At 38.1% G+C, this 21,208-nt stretch overlaps 2 protein-coding genes across 3 annotated transcripts in view; both read right to left on the reverse strand.

The window, feature by feature from the left end:
- LOC127427017 (coiled-coil domain-containing protein 186-like) overlaps positions 1–14,554 on the reverse strand; it is a 30,718-nt gene extending 16,164 nt beyond the window's left edge. Inside the window, exons 1-10 of the mRNA XM_051674293.1 lie at positions 14,426–14,554; positions 10,707–11,649; positions 9,692–9,818; positions 7,046–7,174; positions 4,167–4,379; positions 3,846–3,965; positions 3,430–3,534; positions 3,160–3,258; positions 2,106–2,192; positions 1,864–2,006 (exon numbers count right to left, since the gene is read on the reverse strand). Of these exons, the coding sequence (XP_051530253.1) occupies positions 1,864–2,006; positions 2,106–2,192; positions 3,160–3,258; positions 3,430–3,534; positions 3,846–3,965; positions 4,167–4,379; positions 7,046–7,174; positions 9,692–9,818; positions 10,707–11,629 (1,946 nt within the window). The 5' untranslated portion in view covers positions 11,630–11,649; positions 14,426–14,554. The remainder of the gene's footprint in view (positions 1–1,863; positions 2,007–2,105; positions 2,193–3,159; positions 3,259–3,429; positions 3,535–3,845; positions 3,966–4,166; positions 4,380–7,045; positions 7,175–9,691; positions 9,819–10,706; positions 11,650–14,425) is intronic.
- A 633-nt stretch (positions 14,555–15,187) lies between these two features.
- si:ch211-225b10.3 (endoplasmic reticulum-Golgi intermediate compartment protein 2) lies at positions 15,188–20,106 on the reverse strand. Of its 2 annotated transcripts, XM_051674294.1 has the most exons (14): positions 20,018–20,106; positions 19,614–19,782; positions 19,416–19,524; positions 19,210–19,256; positions 18,995–19,062; positions 18,828–18,868; positions 18,595–18,696; positions 18,407–18,502; positions 18,166–18,221; positions 17,627–17,725; positions 17,314–17,411; positions 17,062–17,227; positions 16,702–16,813; positions 15,188–16,606 (listed from the first exon to the last, which is right to left on the reverse strand). In XM_051674294.1, exons 2-13 carry the CDS (start codon positions 19,717–19,719, stop codon positions 16,719–16,721), a joined length of 1,083 nt encoding a protein of 360 aa, XP_051530254.1. In that variant the 5' UTR covers positions 19,720–19,782; positions 20,018–20,106; the 3' UTR covers positions 15,188–16,606; positions 16,702–16,718. The 2 variants fall into 2 exon arrangements, with proteins under 2 accessions (XP_051530254.1, XP_051530255.1); XM_051674295.1 differs by lacking the exon at positions 19,614–19,782 and having other exon boundaries at positions 20,018–20,098.
- Positions 20,107–21,208: the final 1,102 nt, after the last annotated feature.

Genomic DNA, 21,208 nt, shown 5'->3' on the forward strand with positions numbered 1-21,208 from the left:
GCAGTAGATAAAACAAATTAGAGGTGACCTTGGACCTTAAAGTGTTAGTTCACACAAAAATGAAAAATAAATTTGTCATAATTTACTCAACTTCATGCCATCCCAGATGTGTATAACTTTCTTTCATCTGCTGAACACAAATGAAGATTTCTAGAAGAATTTCTCCACTCTGTAGGTCCATACAATCCAAGTGAATGGGTGCCAAAATTTTGAAGCTCAAAACTCCATATAAGGAAACATAAAAGTGTTCCAGATGACTCTGGTGGTTAAATACATATCTTCTGAAGTAATATGATTGGTGTGGGTGAGAAACAGATCCTTCTTTCCTTCACATTTTCCTTCTGTTTTTGGTGATTCACATTCTTTGTGCATATCGCCCCCTACTGGGCAGGGAGGAGAATTTATGATAAGAAATTACTTAAATATTGATCTGTTTCTCACCCACACCTACCATATCGTGTCTGAACATAAGGATTAAACTACTGGAGTCATATGGATTACTTTTTTATGCGAATTTTGGAGCTTCAAAATTTTGGCACCCATTCACTTACATTGTATGGACCTACATAGCTGAAATATTCTTCTAAAATTCTTCATTTGTGTTCTACAGAAGAAAGTCATCCACATCTGGGATGCCAGGAGGGTGAGTAAATCATGAGAGAATTTTCATTTTTGGGTGAACTATCCCTTTAAGACAATACAACATATTTATCAGAATGTATATCATTCTCACACAACCTCATTTAAGCTTCTTCAAATTAAGGGTGAACCGAATAATTTTTTCCTCTTTAAATCTTTTATGCCTAAAGAAATGTGTAGTAGTTTGACAATAATGTTTAAAATGAGATGAAGACGGCAGTCATATCAATGGCTTAGAAAATGCAGTTTTATTCTAAATGGGGTGGGTCGCCTATCATGGGGGCTGGCACATGGGGGAGCACATGACCAGCCAAATGTTACTCATCTCAGTAACCCCCAATTTTCAGACAATGTAAATTTATTCTGCATCAGAAAATGTACTGCAAGGCAGTACAGAATCTGACTCGGCGAATACTGTATATCACGCAATGGTGCAATAGAGCGCAACAGTCTGGTCCTGGATGTAAAAATCCCATTCAATTTTGCCATAGATGAATTGATTTTCAGCAATAGCTTACAAACATTTCAAGACAGAACAACCTTGAGCTCCGACGTTGTATATCGATGGTATAGGCTTCTGTTGAAGCCATCCGTCTGAGTTATTTCAACTTCATTGTTTAAATGCGTGTTTGATAGCGGAATTCCTGGTTAACAACTACATTACTCATGGTACAGCAGAGAATACTTCACCAATCAGAGAACCGCGATCAATGAAGCTCACGGAATCAGCCCGGAAGTGAGGATAAGTGGCTGAGTAAGTGGGCAGGGCACTGTTGCGCTCTATTACACAGACTTTCAGACAAAAACTAGACAAGTCCCAATTGACTGCAAAGTTAAAGTTGGCTCTGATGGCATTAAACGTCCCTATAAGCTGCACTGCATTTTTATGTCAGAGCCCACTTAACTCGATAGTGTAAAGCTCCTTTTTTTCCATCAACAAATTTAAGACCTCCACAAATGACATTAAAAACTTTTCAAAAAGATATTTAAGATGTTTTATGGACAAAAAGTTTGTGAGATTCAATACTTTTTAAGGATCCCCGGAGACCCTGGAAACCAAAAACATTTGCTTTTGCATGATGTTGTGTCCATGACAAGTGTCAGTATAAAGAGGTGTAAATATGGCATCTACTCTGACTTAGATCTATGGGCTAGCAGTTGGACAAATAAGGGAGAAGGAGATATGGTTCAAAGGTGGGTTGATGTAGGCACAAGTGTTCGGACCTCTGATGTTGCTCCTCGAGTCTAGTGATGGCTGTGAGTTTCTCTCTCTGATTCTGGATCTCAGTCTTCTGTCTGTTAATGATTTCTCTGTACTTGCAGAGTTCGTCTTCCCAACGTGGCCTTTCGTCCTCCAAACACTTAACCTGAGGGCCAGACAGAATGCCAATGGGTTAGAATAATATGCACATCCATAATCATTTAAGAATCATTTAATGGTGTTATCAACAGAAATTTGTTTCCACCTTGGTCCGCAGAGTGGTCAGCTCGTCCATGCCTTCTTTAAAAGTCCTCTTCAGATCCTCCAACTCCTTAATCTTTGCTTTGTACATCTGCCAATCAAACAATGAAACAAAGACCTTAACCCCCCCTTTATCAGCAGAGGATGCCTGCTAGGCAACGTGCTAATAATATTAATGAGAATGCAAATGCTAATAACATTATTTCTTGCACGGTGGTGACTCATCAACGAGGGTATAAACACTCTGATTGTCAGCCTCAGGTACTAATGACGCTTGGTGAATGGAGGCTCATTTCCTCATGAATCAAGTTAAAAAGCAGCTAGCAAAGTGCCACATGTGGCAAACTCTGAGGTCACTGGCATACCTAAGAGCAACAGTGGCAAAAGAGCTGTAAGAGAAGCAAACCAAAGACGTATGAGGTGTAAACATGAACAAACATCCGCCGACCAAAGCTGTAAAACTGATTTTACAAAGCCTCCGTTCGCTAGGGAAACACATTAAATACATCTGAATGAGGTAACTGGTGCATTTATGCATTTGGCAGATGCTTTTATCCAAAGTGATACAGTACATTTGAGGTATAACTACATTGACTCTGATTTTGTATTCCCTGGGAATTGACCCCATGATCTTGGCATTGTTAGCACCATGCTCTAATAGTTGAGCCACAGGAACACTAAAAGGATTAGTGAATTTTTATACACACACACACACACACACACATATATACATACACACACATATACATACACTGTATATTCTGTCATCATTTACTCACCCTGTGAATTTCTTTTTTCCTTGGAACACAAAAGGAAAGGTTAGGCAGAATGGCAGCCTCAGATACCATTCACTTCCATTGTATGGAAAATAAAGATGCAATGAAATTGAATGGTGACTAATGGAGGACTAAAACACAGCCCAACATCTCCTTTTTTTTGTCCCACAGAGGAAAGAAAATGATATGGGTTTGGACCCACAAGCAAAAGTAAATGATGAGAGAATTGCCATTTTTGGGTGAACTATCCCTTTAAAAACAAATGATGTGGTGAAACTGCACCTCTAGCTGGTCAGTCTGCTCCTGTTTTTGCTTGTCCAGCTCTCCTTTGGTCTCTCGCAGCTTTGCGTCCAATTCATTTGATTTTATCTCTTCAGATTCCTGCAGGAAACACACAGTGATACAGAAAACACTGAGATTTTGACCAAACAATAGAAACAGCACATATACTCATATACAGTAGATCTAAATGCTTTCAAACTACCCTGGAGTCTATGCTGCCCTCTAGTGGGCATTACTGCCTTATCTTATTTCATCCTTAGAAAACGGTACCTGGTACGTGCGAATCATGTCCTGGCAGTTTTTGCGGATCTGTTCTGTCTCTTCTTTTGCTTGAGTCAGCTTGGCAGTTGTCTCTCGGAGTTTGTCTTTTGTTTCCTGTTGTTACAGAGACAGAGTAATTATATTTTAATCAAGTGACCAACGTCAACACAAACATTTCAGACAACTGTTTCCTAAAACACATCAAATACCAACCTCAAACAGAGACAAAAGACGACATTTTGGGGAAAAACTGTTCCAACTGTAATTATGCAGTGTAATACTTTCCTGATGTCATTCCATTAATGTGCTGGATTACCTTCATTCCATTAAGTGGAATTTAACTTCCCTCTTCCCCAACATTGAATATATCTTTCTATAAAAATGTGCCCTATAAACACATAAGTGTGTGTAATTTTTAAGTTTACCTTGTGAGCGTCTGTTTCGCTCTTCAGTTTGTTCTGTGCCCACTTTACTTTGATGACATGAGAATTGATTTCTTCCTTGACTTTCTCCAGCTCGCGAGACATTCTCGTTACCTCATTCTCCTAAAGGGGGGTTAATCAAACAAAAGACTACTGAGAACTTGCACAGAGTCTATATATACACACTGCAGCTCTTATTACTCATCCAAGAAAAAAAACTATAAACAAATGGGACAGCAAGAGCTGTCCAATGTGAACATGCTCTTGTAGTTGCAAGGGATATATAACATGAATTGTCAAGATAAACAGTATCTAATGTGTGACCTTGGCATCATATAGCTGCTGCAGGCGTCCTTTCTCCTGGGCCAGTGAGTTTCCCCGTCGGGCCTGTTTGTCTACTTCGGTTGTGGCCTCTCGTAGCTTCTTCTCCAGCTGTTCTTTCTCCCTGCGCAAGTCCAGTGCCTCCTTCTCTCCACGAACATACTTCATCACCATTGTCTCCTTCTCCTGGCGTGCCTCTTCACATTTCTTATTGGCCTGGTGAGATCAGAAAACATGTTACCTTGTACACACAACACACAATAAAATTGAGTTTGCCATGCATATACAGGTGCATCTCAATAAATTAGAATGTCGTGGAAAAGTTCATTTATTTCAATAATTCAACTCAAATTGTGAAACTCGTGTATTAAATAAATTCAATGCACACAGACTGAAGTAGTTTAAGTCTTTGGTTCTTTTAATTGTGATGATTCTGGCTCACATTTAACAAAAACCCACCAATTCACTATCTCAAAAAATTAGAATACATCATAAGACCAATAAAATTTTTTTTAGTGAATTGTTGGCCTTCTGGAAAGTATGTTCATTTACTGTATATGTACTCAATACTTGGTAGGGGCTCCTTTTGCTTTAATTACTGCCTCAATTCGGCGTGGCATGGAGGTGATCAGTTTGTGGCACTGCTGAGGTGGTATGGAAGCCCAGGTTTCTTTGACAGTGGCCTTCAGCTCATCTGCATTTTTTGGTCTCTTGTTTCTCATTTTCCTCTTGACAATACCCCATAGATTCTCTATGGGGTTCAGGTCTGGTGAGTTTGCTGGCCAGTCAAGCACACCAACACCATGGTCATTTAACCAACTTTTGGTGCTTTTGGCAGTGTGGGCAGGTGCCAAATCCTGCTGGAAAATGAAATCAGCATCTTTAAAAAGCTGGTCAGCAGAAGGAAGCATGAAGTGCTCCAAAATTTCTTGGTAAAGGGTGCAGTGACTTTGGTTTTCAAAAAACACAATGGACCAACACCAGCAGATGACATTGCACCCCAAATCATCACAGACTGTGGAAACTTAACACTGGACTTCAAGTAACTTGGGCTATGAGCTTCTCCACCCTTCCTCCAGACTCTAGGACCTTGGTTTCCAAATGAAATACAAAACTTGCTCTCATCTGAAAAGAGGACTTTGGACCACTGGGCAACAGTCCAGTTCTTCTTCTCCTTAGCCCAGGTAAGACGCCTCTGACGTTGTCTGTGGTTCAGGAGTGGCTTAACAAGAGGAATACGACAACTTCCTTGACATGTCTGTGTGTGGTGGCTCTTGATGCCTTGACCCCAGCCTCAGTCCATTCCTTGTTAAGTTCACCCAAATTCTTGAATCAATTTTGCTTGACAATCCTCATAAGGCTGCGGTTCTCTCGGTTGGTTGTGCATCTTTTTCTTCCACACTTTTTCCTTCCACTCAACTTTCTGTTAACATGCTTGGATACAGCACTCTGTGAACAGCCAGCTTCTTTGGCAATGAATGTTTGTGGCTTACCCTCCTTGTGAAGGGTGTCAATGATTGTCTTCTGGACAACTGTCAGATCAGCAGTCTTCCCCATGATTGTGTAGCCTAGTGAACCAAACTGAGAGACCATTTTGAAGGCTCAGGAAACCTTTGCAGGTGTTTTGAGTTGATTAGCTGATTGGCATGTCACCATATTCTAATTTTTTGAGATAGTGAATTGGTGGGTTTTTGTTAAATGTGAGCCAAAATCATCACAATTAAAAGAACCAAAGACTTAAACTACTTCAGTCTGTGTGCATTGAATTTATTTAATACACGAGTTTCACAATTTGAGTTGAATTACTGAAATAAATGAACTTTTCCACGACATTCTAATTTATTGAGATGCACCTGTAAGTAATAGGGGTTTACCAGTTCATATTTAATACAGTTCAGCTTATATCATGGTTCTGGGTTTATGGCTTCAGTTAAGTTTATGGTACTGATAATACTGATCTGATTGTAAATATTTATTTTTTTACACTTGGCTCACACTTTTTCCCACACTTTTATTTGCATCCAGCCATATGCTGCAGCAAATGCAACCAACTAAAAAATTACAAACAACACTTAACATTTTGTGAAATTGTGAAAATCAATATTTATTTTTCCAAGTAACACATATTGTATCGCCAATAAATAAGCATTCGGCAGATTACACCTCAATGTCATTATTGCAGGATAAACAGTTTTTTCTCTAGTGAGCTTTTAAATTGGGTAATGAGTCTAGGAATGACTCTGAGTGAGACTTGAGAGTGTGTATGTTCTCACAAAGTTGCCGATCAATGCATGTGCAGTCTGACATCCTCCACTCATGTTACATCAAGTATACTATTCAGATTTGTTTTTGCATCTCTGTTCATTGTTCAATTCAATGTTACTGAGATGACTGACTATGAAGAATCTGTATACCTTGCATCTGATGTGTCCACTGAGCCAGTGAAAAAGAGTGAAAGAGAGGCCCTCACACTTGACTGAGGGGTTAAAATGCAAGTGAAGAGCTATTTGAGCAAGTCCTGTCAAACTAAACCCAGCCCTCTTCCTTCATTTTTTGCAATTCCTTTATGACGTCAGTCTTGAATATCTAAACGCTGGACTTACACAGCAGTGTGGGACAAAACATGACAAAGACAAACGGCAATTCGCCACCTGACATTCTGCTGGTTGGGAACAGGATACAAAACGGATCCGCGACGACCCTCTTTCACATTGTGCACACAAGATATTGCTGCAGGGCTGGAAAGTTTTCATTTAAAAAAAAAAATACACCACCACATAGAGCGCGCAGACTGATAACTGTTGTCATTTAGCCACCACTATTATGAAAGAAGAGCTTTGTTTGAAGGAAGGGGACCATTTCCATGGTGATTGACCCCTCACCTGTTCGAGTCGATTGGCCATCTCCCTCTGCATTTGCTGGATGGCATTCTTGGCAGCCTGGTCCTGGTGAACCAGTCTGTCTCTGGAGTCTTTCAGTTCTTTCATAAGTTCCTCCACCCGGTTCTCAAACTGGTAAAACAAGAGAGACGAACTGTCAAACACGCCACCATCATTGTACTGAAAGACCAGGGCTGCAGTAACAATAAACACAGCTCTGATGACGACAAAAGAGGTAGGTCTGGCTGACAGTAGCTGATCAAAGACAGAGCAGAGTTTGCACACACAGCTCAGTTAATAGATATAATTACCTGCGTAGCACTGCATCCTCATATAAATGTCAAGTTCTGCACTGCTTATGTAAATGGATTAAAACTAAATCAAAATGAAATGTTGTTTCCATCACCGACAAAGGCTCCATTCAGACAGCCAGTGTGTTTCTGTTAAAATAAACGTCTCCCTTTCTCGCACTCATATGTAGGAACTGGGTTTTAGGTTTCCTTCACGTCGCTGCTACTGAATGAAGAGTAAAGCTGAATGCTAGAAGGAGAGCATTCAATGTAAGACAGACAAGGGTTGATTCTTAGGAAGCCTGTTGACTTGGTCATGAAACCGTGACAACAAAATGCATGCAACAGTTTCACGTCATTACATCAATGCTTTATTATGGCTTCTCAAACTGTCTCCACGAGCTGCTCTGTTTGATTTCTGCTATTACCCTTTTTGGCAGGGGGCTCTTTCGAATTGAACTGCAGTGCAATCTTTCTAAAACTAGAGCTGCTCTCAGACAAACATGCTTTTCTGGTCTCAGATGAAAGCACTTCAGCAAACAGGTGCTCTGTAATCAGTGCACGGTGAACAGTCAGAGATGGCCATTCAGATCCTCAAGAGGAATTTAAAGAACAAATAGTGTCATTGAGCTAAACACAGCTACTGCAAAATCTGGATACAGCTAAAAAAGAAATGTCACACAGAGTAATGGTTACGGGAGCCACAGTAGCATTAGGCTATGCAGATTGTTTGAATATACAGTAGCAGCTTATCACTATTGGACAATTCATGAAAATGAAAGCCTATTTAAAGGAGGGGAAACAAGGATTTTTATTTTTGGTCAAACTATCCACTGAAGCTTACAAAATAATTAATGATAAGAGTCTACACTACATTTACACTGAAGGTAGCATGGCTTATTCATGTCATTTTAAAGTTATACATTTGTGTTGTCTTAAAGGCATAGATCAACAAAAAATGAAACTTCTCTCGTCATTTAGCCTACTCACACTCAGTCAATCCCAGAAGTATGACTTTCTTTCTATGTCAGAATGCAAAGAAAGATTTTTAGTAGAATATCTCAGCTCTGTAGGTCCATACAATGCAAGTAAATGGTGAAGAAACTGCACAAAGGCAACATAAAAATAATCAATTTTTAAGATAAGACTCCAGTGGATTAATACATGTCTTCTGAAGTGATCCAATCAGTTATGAGTGAGAAGTGACCAAAAAGTAACTCCTTTTTCACAATAAATCTTGACATCAGCAGTGTCCTCAACGATCATGATTTCAAGCTTGATTACAATTCCTGCGCCATCTAGCGGTCGGTGCATGCTTTAAGATAATATAGTGAAAAATGCGTTACATTTTGGTCTGTTCTCACCAAACATTTATTAGATCGCTTCAGAAGAAATGGATTAAACCACTGGAGTCATATGTATTTATTTTTACCAGCAGCCATATCACCCTGCAGCTCTCGCCTGGTTGCCCACTAAAGCTTAGCAGGGTTGAGCCAGGCCAGTACCTGGATAGGAGACCTCATGGGGAAAACTAAGTTTGCTGCTGGAAGAGGTATTAGGGAGGTCAGCAGGGGGTGCTTACCCTGTGGTCTGTGTGGGTCCTAATACCCCAGTTTAGTAACAGGGACACTGTAAAAAGGCACCGTCCTTCGGATGAGATGTTAAACCGAGGTCCTGACTCTCTGTGGTCATTAAAAATCCAAGGGCACATCTCGTAAAGAGTAGGGGTGTACTCCGGTTACCTGGCCAAATTCCCCCTATCGGCCCTTATCTATCATGGCTCCCTAAAAATCCCCATCCCTGAATTGGCTACATCACTCTACCCTTCTCTCCATCAATAGCTGGTGTGTGGTGAGCGTACTGGCACACTATGGCTGCCGTCGCATCATCCAGGTGGATGCTGCACACTGGTGGTGGTAGACAAGATTCCCCCTGTACTATGTAAAGCGCTTTGAGTGCCAAGAAAAGTGCTATATAAATGTAAGGAATTATTATTATTATTTTATGCTGCCTTTATGCTTTTTGGAGCTTCAAAGTTTTGGTTACCATTTACTTGAATTGTATGGACCCACAGAGCTGAAATATTCTTCTAAAACTCTTTGTTTGTGTTCTGCAGAAGAAAGAAAATCATACATATCTGGGATGGCATGAGGTGAGAAAATGATGAGAGAATTTTCTTTTTTGTGTGAACTATTCTTTTAAAACTAAAGACATCCATATTACAACAACAACAGAGAACAACATTGTGTATAATGCAATAAAGAAAGGCTGTTAAATTACACTCGTCATCTGTCGCACGATGCTCGGCAGAATCAACTAAATTATGCAAAAATAATAAATAAACAGTGGCTGGTATTACCTTCTTAATGGTGCAAAGATACTGTCTCTCTGTCTCCATTCTCTTCTTCAGCTCTTCTCTCATGTTGTCTTTTTCAGAGCAGATGCCCAGAATCAGCTCCTGATGCTTTTTATTTTCATCAAGTAACCTGACAAACGTTTACCAGCTGTTACTACCAATGTAACAGCACTGTCATACAACTCTAATACACTGGACCTGTTACACTTTGAAACAATCCTTCTTGCTATGTCCACTCATTATCTGTCTCAATGAAAAACATTTGTGCTGAACTGGTAATCTAAAATGCATCAAGGGCAACTATTGTAATGGTTCTCGATACAGTATCAGTCCCCCATTATGTGTCAAAAATAGAAAGGACTATAGAGATCACATCAGCAGGGGCATCACCGATCAGACATCTTAACAGCAGGTCAAACATAACTGAGCTTGTGGACTGTTTCCAATAGTAAGCCAGCCAGATGCCCTTAGCAAAAATTAACAAAGCCAAAACAGGAGGGGGTTAAGGCACCCTAATGTTGCCCACAGTGTAAAATGTATGCATGCTTTAGTTAATGGATCCCATAATTAACTTTAGAAACCATTTCTGACAACCAGTGGGCAAAAGCTGGGTCTCAATATTTATTTAAAAAACAATGAAATCATTTTATTGTTGATGTAAAACAACCTTTATGTGTAAAAATCAACCTATTATAATTATTTTTTCTTGATTATAAATGTGCAAGCCACAAGCCCAAAGTGAACAAAATAAAAGTCCCTTGTCCATGAAGAGAGAACATCTGTAAAATTTCCCTTGACACCTGCTTATCTGTTTACTTTGATGCCAATGAGGGCAAAAAGGGCACATTTTATTAGCCAAACAAGGGCAAAGCAAGATTGTGATCTTTAATTTTCTTGCAGCTAAGGCTGGCAAGCTAAACTAATAATTTACTTTCTCTGGTTGCTATAAATCTAACACCAATGGACTATAACCTCAAAGACGTGAGTTGTTTTACATCACTATTAATCAACAGCCTACCTTTTGATGGCTTTCTCCTGTTCGGAGTACTTGTATTGGACACACCTCTCGAATAAAACCATAGAGTTCTGGTCCTTGGGTAGTCCGTTTGGTGGTCTTCCTTTCCGGACACCCTCTGACTGACTGTTTAACAGTTCATCCTCAAGTTCATCCAGTAGAGACTCCTGAGACAAAGAGCGCTGAATCTCAGACATCAGCTTTCTGCTGCAGTCTGTGTCATATGGGTTTATATTTGAGTTGGAGTGTGAGTTTTGGGGCGCTGAGTTTTCAGAGGGCTTAAGGACAACAACAGGGGGTTCCTCGCCCTGAGGAGATGGAGTATCTTGATAAGGAGTCAAAGGAGTCCCATTAAATGGGACTTGAAGTTCTGTTGGCCCCTCTAATGTGTGACTCTGAACTACAGAATTCTCTACAACTGTATCCAAACCAGTGGAAGTAAGTTCATCTGTCCCACTGAGAACAGAAAGAGAGGATTCCTCCACCTCATTCTGACTCCCACTTTCTGTTACTGGATCTGGTAGTGCTACTGGCTCCTCAAGGCTAGAACATTCAAGTTCTCCATCAAGGATGGCAGGCAATGACCCTGCAGTGCAATCGTGGAGAGCTGGTGGAGTCCTGACATCATCAATGGAAGCGGTTCCACTGTCACAGCTAGTGTTCCCGTCACATGGTATCTCTTCTCCACTTGCAGCTTGTTGGACCTCTGTGAATGTGTCTGAACTCAGACCTTCTTTATCCAAGCTGTCTGAAAGAGTACCGTCCAGCTCAAGACTGTCTGACTGTCTGGGCACAAGTTCCATTAACGCAACCTCACCCCCATCGCTGATGACATTGGTTGACCCTTCTGGAACCATGGCGACCTCTGAACTTTGGGTGGGGTCAGAGGCAGGGGTCTGTTCTCCCTGATAGTCTGATGGCTCCATCGTCTCCTTAAGCTATAGGCCTGGAAAACGTGCAACACATTTGAACAAGTGAGTTGCATGCATGTGAAGCTAAAACAGTGTGCAGTACTTGCCTACCAAGAACATGACCAATCAACAACAAGCAAAATATACAACCGCCATAAAACATCTTTATCATGCCAGGTCACATAAAGCAGAAGTACTTATATGGCTTATGGTTCTATTTAACATTATCAGATTACCTCGTGGCACTGGGAACAATGATCACTAAGAAATGATGGTGTTGTTTATGGTTTTCTTTTCGACAGTCAACTTGGCAAACCTGCTGTTAGGACACTGCTATTAATAGATCAAGCAGTAGTTCACTGTTTCATAGTAACTGTCTAAATCCCACACATTTCTAGGTCCATGGCTGAGGCATGGTAGAACCTCACAAAACAGGGACACAGCTTCACTTGCACCCAGAGGTTGTTGTGTTGCAAATATTGTGAAAGTTGGCCCAACCTTCTCACACCCAAAGAATGAGTGTCTTATAATTCATTGTATTAGGATTCAGTGGCTTACCAGATAAAATCTCATAGAAATACTACTTGCTATTCAGGAAAAAGCACACTGATGGTGTGACTCACACTATTTGAGTGAAACTGGGGCAGAAGCTCATCCAGCAGGATAATTAAGAATGTGTTACAAATACTATCAGGATGAGTGTTAACACAATAGGCATGAGTGTCGGTCCATATTTGGCCATTTCGAGATTATTAGCACTAGCCAATAACTGTATGCCGTTGCTAATGTACAGGTAAATATTGTGAAAATTTGTATTTGTTTCATTTCAGCAATTGAGTATACATCTAACTTGCTGTTATTAAATTACATTATTCAAAAAAAGTAAAAAAATAAATATAAAATAAATATATATCTTACACACACACACATACATACACTGATCAGTCACAACATTAAAACCACCATCCTAATATTGTGTAGGTCCCCCTCGTGCCACCAAAACAGCGCCAACCTGCATCTCTGAATAGCATTCTGAGATGCTATTCTTCTCACCTCAGTTGTACAGAGCGGTCATCTGAGTTACTGTAGACTTTGTCAATTCGAACACCTATGGCCATTCTCTGTTGACCTCTCTCACAGAACTGCCCCTCACTGGATGTTTTTGGCACCATTCTAGTAAAGAGACTGTTGTGTGTGAAAATCCCAGGAGATCAGCAGTAACAGAAATACTCAAACCAGCCCACCTGGCACCAACGATCATGCCACGCTCCAAATCACAGAGATCGCAATTTTTCCCCATTCTGATGGTAATGTGAACATTAACTGAAGCTCCTGACCCGTATCTGCCTGATTTTATGCACTGCACTGCTGCCACACGATTGGCTGATTAGATAATTGTACTGATGATTGTTGTTGCCAGACGGGCTGGTTTGAGTATTTCTGTAACTGCTGATCTCCTGGGATTTTCACACACAACAGTCTCTAGAATCCAGTGAGCAGCAGTTCTGTTGACAGAATCGCCTTGTTGATGAGAGAGGCCAACGGGGAATTGCCAGAATGGTTCAAACTGACAAAGTCTACGGTAACTCAGATGACCGCTGTGTACAATTGAGGTGAGAAGAATATTATCTCAGAATGCTATTCTGAGATGCAGGTTGGCGCTATTTTGGCGGCACGAGGGGGACCTATACAATATTAGGCAGGTGGTTTTAATGTTGTGGCTGATCGGTGTATACATACATACATACATATATATACATATATATATATATATATATATATATATATATATACACACATACATACATACATACACACACACACACACAAACATACTGTATGTAAAAAAAAAAAGAATTTACGATGCATTTATTCTTGTAATATCCTTAAAAATATATATTCTGCGTATCTATAAATATTTTGAAAAGATGTTAAAAGATGTTTAACCATATCACACTTTTTTGGTCAAATTATTCTGATAAGGCTTACATTAAAAATTGAAGCAATTTCCTATCCAGGTTTACTTCCTTTTGTTATTCTCACGTTGAGTTGAAAATGCAACTTTCTTTCCTTATCTTCAGTCTCACATGTCCTACACACATTTGTATTAATGTCAGTGCATTTATTTTATAATTCTGTAGTCTGGGGGAAGAGGATGTACTGTACTCAGCTCACAAAAACAAACGCTAAACAAAAAAAGCTTTTCTCACACCAAATCCACTAAACCAATGTCATTTTATCTACTATCATGAACAAGAGGGACAATAGTAAACAAGAGCTGAAATATTATGTTGTTAATTTTGAGGTATTCAACTCAGTGACAGTTCCTGCTGCCCCCACACAGGTGCAGTTAGCTTTAGCACACTAGCTAACCGATCAAAACATCTCATATTTTACATGTTCAAGCGAAAATATTTGCTCTACCCACTCGAATTATAACAGCTACAATGTTAATGAAACCAACTGCTTGATGATCAAATATTTAAATGTTTAAAAATATGAAAATAAACACAAATGTATCTGTGTAGTTTAGATCTAGCTCTTGATAACACTCTCATGCTGACCAGGTGAGTTGTAACAGCCATATTCGATTATAGCAGGACATTTAGCTTGTGATCACGGCGTATAAGAGAATATTCAATACATTTATAGATTATAATATCCGTATATAGCATCGATAATACGAGTATATCAGCCAGCTGCCATAAAGTACACCAACATTGCATCAACTTCGCTTCCTGGCTAATTAAATTAACATTCGCATTCGTTGTTGGAGTTTGAACATCTTGGTTTTTAAAATATGCAACTTACCGGTTATGTCAAATCCATTTCAAATGTGATATGTTTAGCTGCCGTGAGAAATAGTGAGTGTCAAGTCCGTGTGAGTGATCTCCTCCCTAGTCACTATGAGGTGACACATCAACAATATGGCCTCTGAACGCGCTACTGATAGCGACGAATTACCAATACCGGAATGGCAGCGGTCAGTTGATCCACAGTGCAGGATCAAGTACCGTCGACAGGGGGAACCAAATCAGGACGAACGACTTTTAGACCCCTTTAAAGTGGACTAAAAAGTGGACAGAGTGAAAAGGACCCAGTTCTCTTTGCGTTCACACTGTCTGAGACCTTGCAAGTGGGCTCATATCACTTTTTGGTTCACTTCACCAGTTACAGGGTCTCAGTCCTTTTTGCACTCACACTCTGTCATTTGTGGGACTAAGACCACTTTACAAAATATAGTATTTATTATATTAGTGCTATATTTAATGTTTAGAGCACAAATGACTCTACATGTTAACTTATAAGATAATATTAACATGCTTAATGCTCTCAAAACAAATAAGCGGCATAAAAACAGGTGTCTATGTTCAATAAACTTCTTTTATTGATCTTTGGCATCAATATTATGCCATTTTGTATTATTACATAATGTTTCATACTTTAAAAGTGAAAAGTAATGCAACAGAACTGAATACATTGTGTGTGTGTGTGTGTATATATATATATATATATATATATATATATATATATATATATATATATATATATATATATATATATATATAAATACTGGATTTAAAGGCAAAATTCAACATTCAATCATGGTAGATTAGCCTTATTAATGACAAACAATAAGATTAATCACAATTAATGTTTAATCTACTGAGAGGTATATTTGACCCAGTGATGTGTTTCTAATCCTAACACAACTGAGAAATGTACTTGTAAAAGGGTAAGAGTCATATCTATGTAGTTTCAGTAATATCACCTGACAAACCAAACCATGATTAAATCAACAGCCAGGAAGTGGCTGTCCATCTTAAAGAAATAGTTCACACAAAAATGAAAATTCTCTCATTATCAACTCACCCTAACTCCATCCCAGATGTATATGACTTTCTATCTTCTGCAGAACACAAAGAAAGATTTTTAGAAGAATATCTCAGCTCTCTATACAGTGCAAGTACCGGTAAATGGTGACCAGAACTTTGAAGCTTCAAAAAGTATATAAAGGCAGCATAAATGTAATCCATAAGACTCCAGTCGTTTAATCTGTTTTCAAATGCAATACAATCAATTTTGGATGAGAACAGACCCAATTGTAACTCGTTTTTCACTATAAATCTTGAAATATGCAGTCTCCTTGGTGATCATTATTTTAAGCTCGATTACACTTCCTGGAGCCATCAAGCGCTCTGAGCATGTGTCATGTACTAGGAAATGTAATCAAGCTTGAAATCATGATCGTGCCTAGAGACTGCACTGGCAGATGTACAGTGAAAAAGGAGTTACATTTTGGTTTGTTCTCACAGAAATGGATTGGATCGCTTCAGAAGTCATGCATGAAACCACAGGAGTCGTGTGAATTATTTCTGTGCTGTCTTTATGTGCTTTTTATAGCTTAAAAGGTCTGGTCACCATTCCTTTTCATTGTATGGACCTAAAGAGCTGAGATATTCTTCTAAAAATCTTCATTTGTGTTCTTCAAAAGAAAGAAAGTCATACACATCTGGGAAGGCAAGAGGGTGAGTAAATAATGAGAACATTTTCATTTTGGGGTGAAATATTCCTTTAAGGACTCCTCCCTCTTCTAGGATTTCTTTTATTTCTGTTTTGTTGATAGTAGGCTATAGTTCTGAGGACGGCCAAGCATGTATAATGATTATTAAAAGTTAATCATGTTTTAAATGTTTCTGTCATCATTCTAAATTTATATACATTTGTTTATATACAGTAGGCCTAACTTTTTGCTGAATTCTGTAGACACAAATATAATTTTTTTAGCACGAAACCTTTTAAACACAGTCATCCATTTTATTTTAATTTTGATCTAAACAAGTCTCAAATAATTCTTTTTTTGTAATTAACCACAAAAGAATATTAACTTATTTTTTATTAAATAAAAGGTATATTGCATGTCTGTTACAGATAACATTTGTTTGTGGTCCATTCTGCGCTTGTCAAGCTGTTCTAGGAATGTGGAAGGACCTTGAAGGAAAAAGAGCATCATTCATCAGATTATTATAATATACAGCTGTATGTACATTAGTCTATTTCAATAGTAATTTGCTGTGGTTTCCTACCTTATAATATACAAAGTTTAGAATTTTAACATCTCCTTGGACTGACTGGTGCCCATTTTAAAACGACAGCAGATAATGTCAACAAAATACCCAATCATCCTGTGGAGAAAGTCTGTAACAAGAATTACAGTAGAATAAGCATCAACGAGTCAGTGTGTACTTGGGTTCTGCCCTGCTGTTGCTATCAGTGTTCACAAAAGGCCTTGTGTGTCTTCAGCATTGCTTATGTATTTTGAGTCATTCAATGAGACAACAATTACTGATCACACTTTTGATAACATTGTTAATATAATTAAAACTATTCAATACTGTGTAGATACTAATATACTTTGAATACATAATATAATATGTGAACAGTACCTGAGGTTGCAAAGATTCCTCCAATGATGCCGCACAGTCTGACAAGGAACACAGAGAGAGGCATATGCTCCTCACTCACTCTCACCATTAGTGGACTCAGTTTATACTTAATAAAGATCCCAGATACACCATGACTGCTGCCCTTCTTATAGTTTATGACCCGCTCCTGTATGATAGGGCAACATGATCATCAGCAACAGACACTATCACACAGCTGTATACATCCATGTGCAATGCACACACATAACCTACCCTTTCTGTGACAGAAAACTGATGCATGTCCACTGAAACATCTGATGTGTGCAGTTTAGTGGGAACAACTGTGACAAAATACTGAAACAACTGATTTTCTGAAAACACAGATTAAGAACACAACCCTTCATCAATGCTAGCATGATTATCTCACAATTAAACAGTGGGTGAATTTATTGCATTTAAAAAAAGTTGTATATTTACATTTGAATTTATTTACATGTATTTGCATACAACATCTGAAGGTGATCTTATCACAAATACTATGACAGCATATTGTGCTGTGGACCAAAAATGATCAACTTTGACTTACGCTCTAATGTGATTTTTTCTGTGCCATCAAGGGGATTGATGTGTCCCGGAACGTCATTTCCAAAAGACAAACAATCTATCCGATGTGAGAAGTTATGAACTGTTGGAAAATAAGAGAGAATACCGAAATTACGATATAACAGTTACTTGGTAAAAGTACATGGTGAGGTACAAAAAGTAGCTTGTGCACATCCAAATAATGTTACGCAGGTGCACGATCAAAAATCAATGCAGAAAACAATAAAATAGGCACCGCACACTGCTGATCATGCTCTCACAGAATTAAAAAAAAAAAAGAAAAAATAAGTGCATGGTAAAACACGAAATCAAGGTAAATTGCAAAGTGAGAGTACTGCATCTAGTGGATATCTAAAGAATAACACGACAACATATTTATAGCTGAAGTTTCACTCTGACTGTTTAAATGATCTGTGCTGTGACCAGAACATTCAATAAAGTACCATCAGTCTCTGATATTTCTGCCACTATATGAGATTGATAAGTAAATAACATAACTGTGAGTAAACTTAAATAGCTCACCTTCTGTTTTTATTAAAGAAGCAAAATGGGCATGACCTCTGATAGTATTAATTGGTCTGTATGGGAGACATTTTAGGGTAAAATTAACAAGTAATTTCATGGGATAATTGTGAATAAAGTGGAAATAAAATGGAGAAAGACAAGGCTTCAGGTCATGCATTTTCTCATTGTCAAAATACTTATTTCATTGTCAAGACATCTTTCTCCAGCTGTTTTTCTTTTGCAAAAATTGTATACTTACTTGCCTAGTGTGATATGAAAGTTCCCTGCCACTTTACTGACATAGATTTGTCCATGTATCCTGCAGGCATTGTGTGATACAGATGTAGAATCATTCCTGCGCAAAGAAAACTCATTCATCAACTCTGCATTTGATGAATATATATGAATTTATATATTAAAGCATATATTATTTATAAATATTTATACCATGGAATTGGCTCAGAAAAGCGTCCCTTCAGTGCTGATTTAAAGAGTACATCTTGAAGAGAATGTTCTTCCCTCAGTCTGCTTTGAATCTGCTGTAAAATCCTTTGTTAACAAGAGGCAGAGATGCAGACTTACTATAATGAACCCATATATTGGATCCCATTATGATATTCTCTTACAGTTCTGTACAATGATGCTGTTTAAGTGACAGCTGACAAACACATCTTACTTACTGATACCACACTTTTTGCTGTGGAGTGGATTCAAAGTTAACCTGAAAAAAAAAAGAAACAGTAAGGATCTGTTTGGTTCTGAGTTGGTTCATAAGTTGAACCTATGGACTTTAGAGCATTCTTTATTCATTGAAGAACTGTAGTAGATGTTTTGAAGCTGCACTTACAGGTTCATATTTGAGTTCCTTTGACGCAACCACAGCCCCAGAAATATCTAGCACATCTGCACCCACCCCTTGACAAATTGACATAAAACCTTTTACTTCTAATAATGACTCCACCATAAATTCTGGCTTAGCATAATACATTTAGAAAAACAATATTCCGTCCAAGCATTAATAACATGATATTGGAATTGCAATGAAAAAATAGATGCACTTACTTTCACACTTCATTGCAACTGTAATGTCAATTTTTATTTTCAATTTACTGTCAAAGACCAAAAAACAAGAGCAAAAAATAAATAAATAAATACAACAAAACACAAACAAAGTTTGAAAAGGAACTTAATAGGTCAGGGATTATAATTCAATAATAAAAGTTGAATTCATATGCAAGTAAAAACATAGCGATTTTTAATGTACACACCTGGAAAAATCTGCATCTACTTCATACTCATATTTCATCCATGTGTCTTGGTACACAAGAAACTCAGAGATGGAAAGAACTGCCACGAGGATGAAAACACTCAGTGACACTGGACAGAAGAACCACAAAAGCTCATAAAGTCTCAATAACATAGATCAAATCTACTGTGATATTTACAGAGAAAACGTGAAAATCCACCTGTGCCTCCAAAAGCTGATGTTACAACATAACTCTCTGGAACTTTAGGAAAGGTGTCTAGTTCTTTCACTAAGCTGACAGCCTTTTTTATGTTCAGTCGCCTCATTGTTTAGTGGATGTTAGTGGTTGTACCTCAAACTTGTGCTGGCTCAAATTCAAAAATCATGACCTGTTGCAGAGTTAAAATCACTAGTAAAGTTGAGTCCCTTAAATGAATTGAGAACATCCAACATCCAAATAAATCCACTAAACACAAGCAAATTCTTCCTGTTCACTCAAATGAGATGAACAACTTTGTTATTTACTGTAAGTTAATTATACACAATAAACACTATAAGGCAAACCTACAGGAGGACACTACAAGACCTACAGACTGTCAATGTGGATTCAATTTTGAGTCTTACCTCTTTATCACCTTTAAAACAAGCATTTGAACACTTCACGATGGGACCGTCCATTTGCCGCCATTCAAATGTGCTCTTTTGCAATCACTCCCACATTGTGAATCAGCTGGTTTTTCTGGCTAAACAAAAACCTGCACAGTTTCCTGAGGTTTCTTGCTGTTAAACAAAGTGTAATGACTGAACAGATAATAGATCTTAGCCTGAGGCATCCTTCGTAATTCTTATGTTATTTTGTTTTGTAAATCAATATAGGTTTTGTTATAGCATATTGTGTTTGGAATCCACAAATGCTAGAACTCAAGAGGCAATTCAATGCAGTTTGGAAAGATTACAATGAATACAAAATTTTTTTTATTTATTTATTTTATTAAGTTTATATAACGACGTTAATTCACAATCAGTTTTGTCAACAGGAGTTAAACTGAGCCATTTTTCACGTTCATTTGGCCAAATTCAGTAGCTGCCAGGGTGGCTGATAACAAGATCTGCCAAAAAGGGGATTCAAATCAAGAACACAAATTGTGTTGTTTTAAATTTGTTTATTATTTTTACTAAATATTACATTCATAAACGTAGATGTTCAAAGATGAAAACTTTATACAGTTAAAATCTAAATGTTATCAATATATTGTACATGCTATATAAACTATATTTATAATATATATTTTACAATAACACTGGAGGGTGCTAAGAACACCAGAAAAAATGGACTGAAGGATAAGCCCTAAATACTTATTCACTTTTATGTAAGTTTATTTTAGAGACTTTTGTCTTTTAATATATATTTTAATCTTAAAGAAATAGTTCACTCAAAAATTATTATATATTTTTTTTTTTTTACTATAAATTCTCCTCCCTGTCCAGTAGGTGGCGATATTCACAAAGAATGTGAATCGTCAAAAACAAAAGAAGAAGAATGTGGAAGTGAAAGTGGACATTTAGGGTGTTTCCAAACTGCTTTTTTTGCACCCTTGAAGGGCACTGTGGGAAGGGGACACCACTCAAAGGGTCGTTTCAAACAAAAGTAAGAAAATCTTTTTCTTTTTCTAAAAGGGACCTGCCGCAAGATATTTAGTGAAGGGTACATTCATTCAGTATTACAATGCTCCCTTCAGAGTGCCCACATCAAGAGCTCTGTCTTTTGGAGTGAGTAGGGCATAGGGATGGTCACAAGATTGGAATTCACCCTTA

The sequence above is a fragment of the Myxocyprinus asiaticus genome, chromosome 36, assembly GCF_019703515.2.
Source record: "Myxocyprinus asiaticus isolate MX2 ecotype Aquarium Trade chromosome 36, UBuf_Myxa_2, whole genome shotgun sequence".
NCBI classification, from domain to species: domain Eukaryota; kingdom Metazoa; phylum Chordata; class Actinopteri; order Cypriniformes; family Catostomidae; genus Myxocyprinus; species Myxocyprinus asiaticus.

What these genes read in the sequence shown, in the direction of transcription:
- si:ch211-225b10.3 (XM_051674294.1), bottom strand. Translation starts at nt 19,719, where the DNA reads ATGAGGCGACTGAACATAAAAAAGGCTGTCAGCTTAGTGAAAGAACTA. An exon ending in GTAGATGCAGATTTTTCCAG is followed by an intron (nt 19,257 to 19,415) that starts GTGTGTACATTA and finishes GGTCTTTGACAG; the next exon opens with TAAATTGAAAATAAAAATTG. An exon ending in AGAAAAAATCACATTAGAGC is followed by an intron (nt 17,412 to 17,626) that starts GTAAGTCAAAGT and finishes CTGTGTTTTCAG; the next exon opens with AAAATCAGTTGTTTCAGTAT.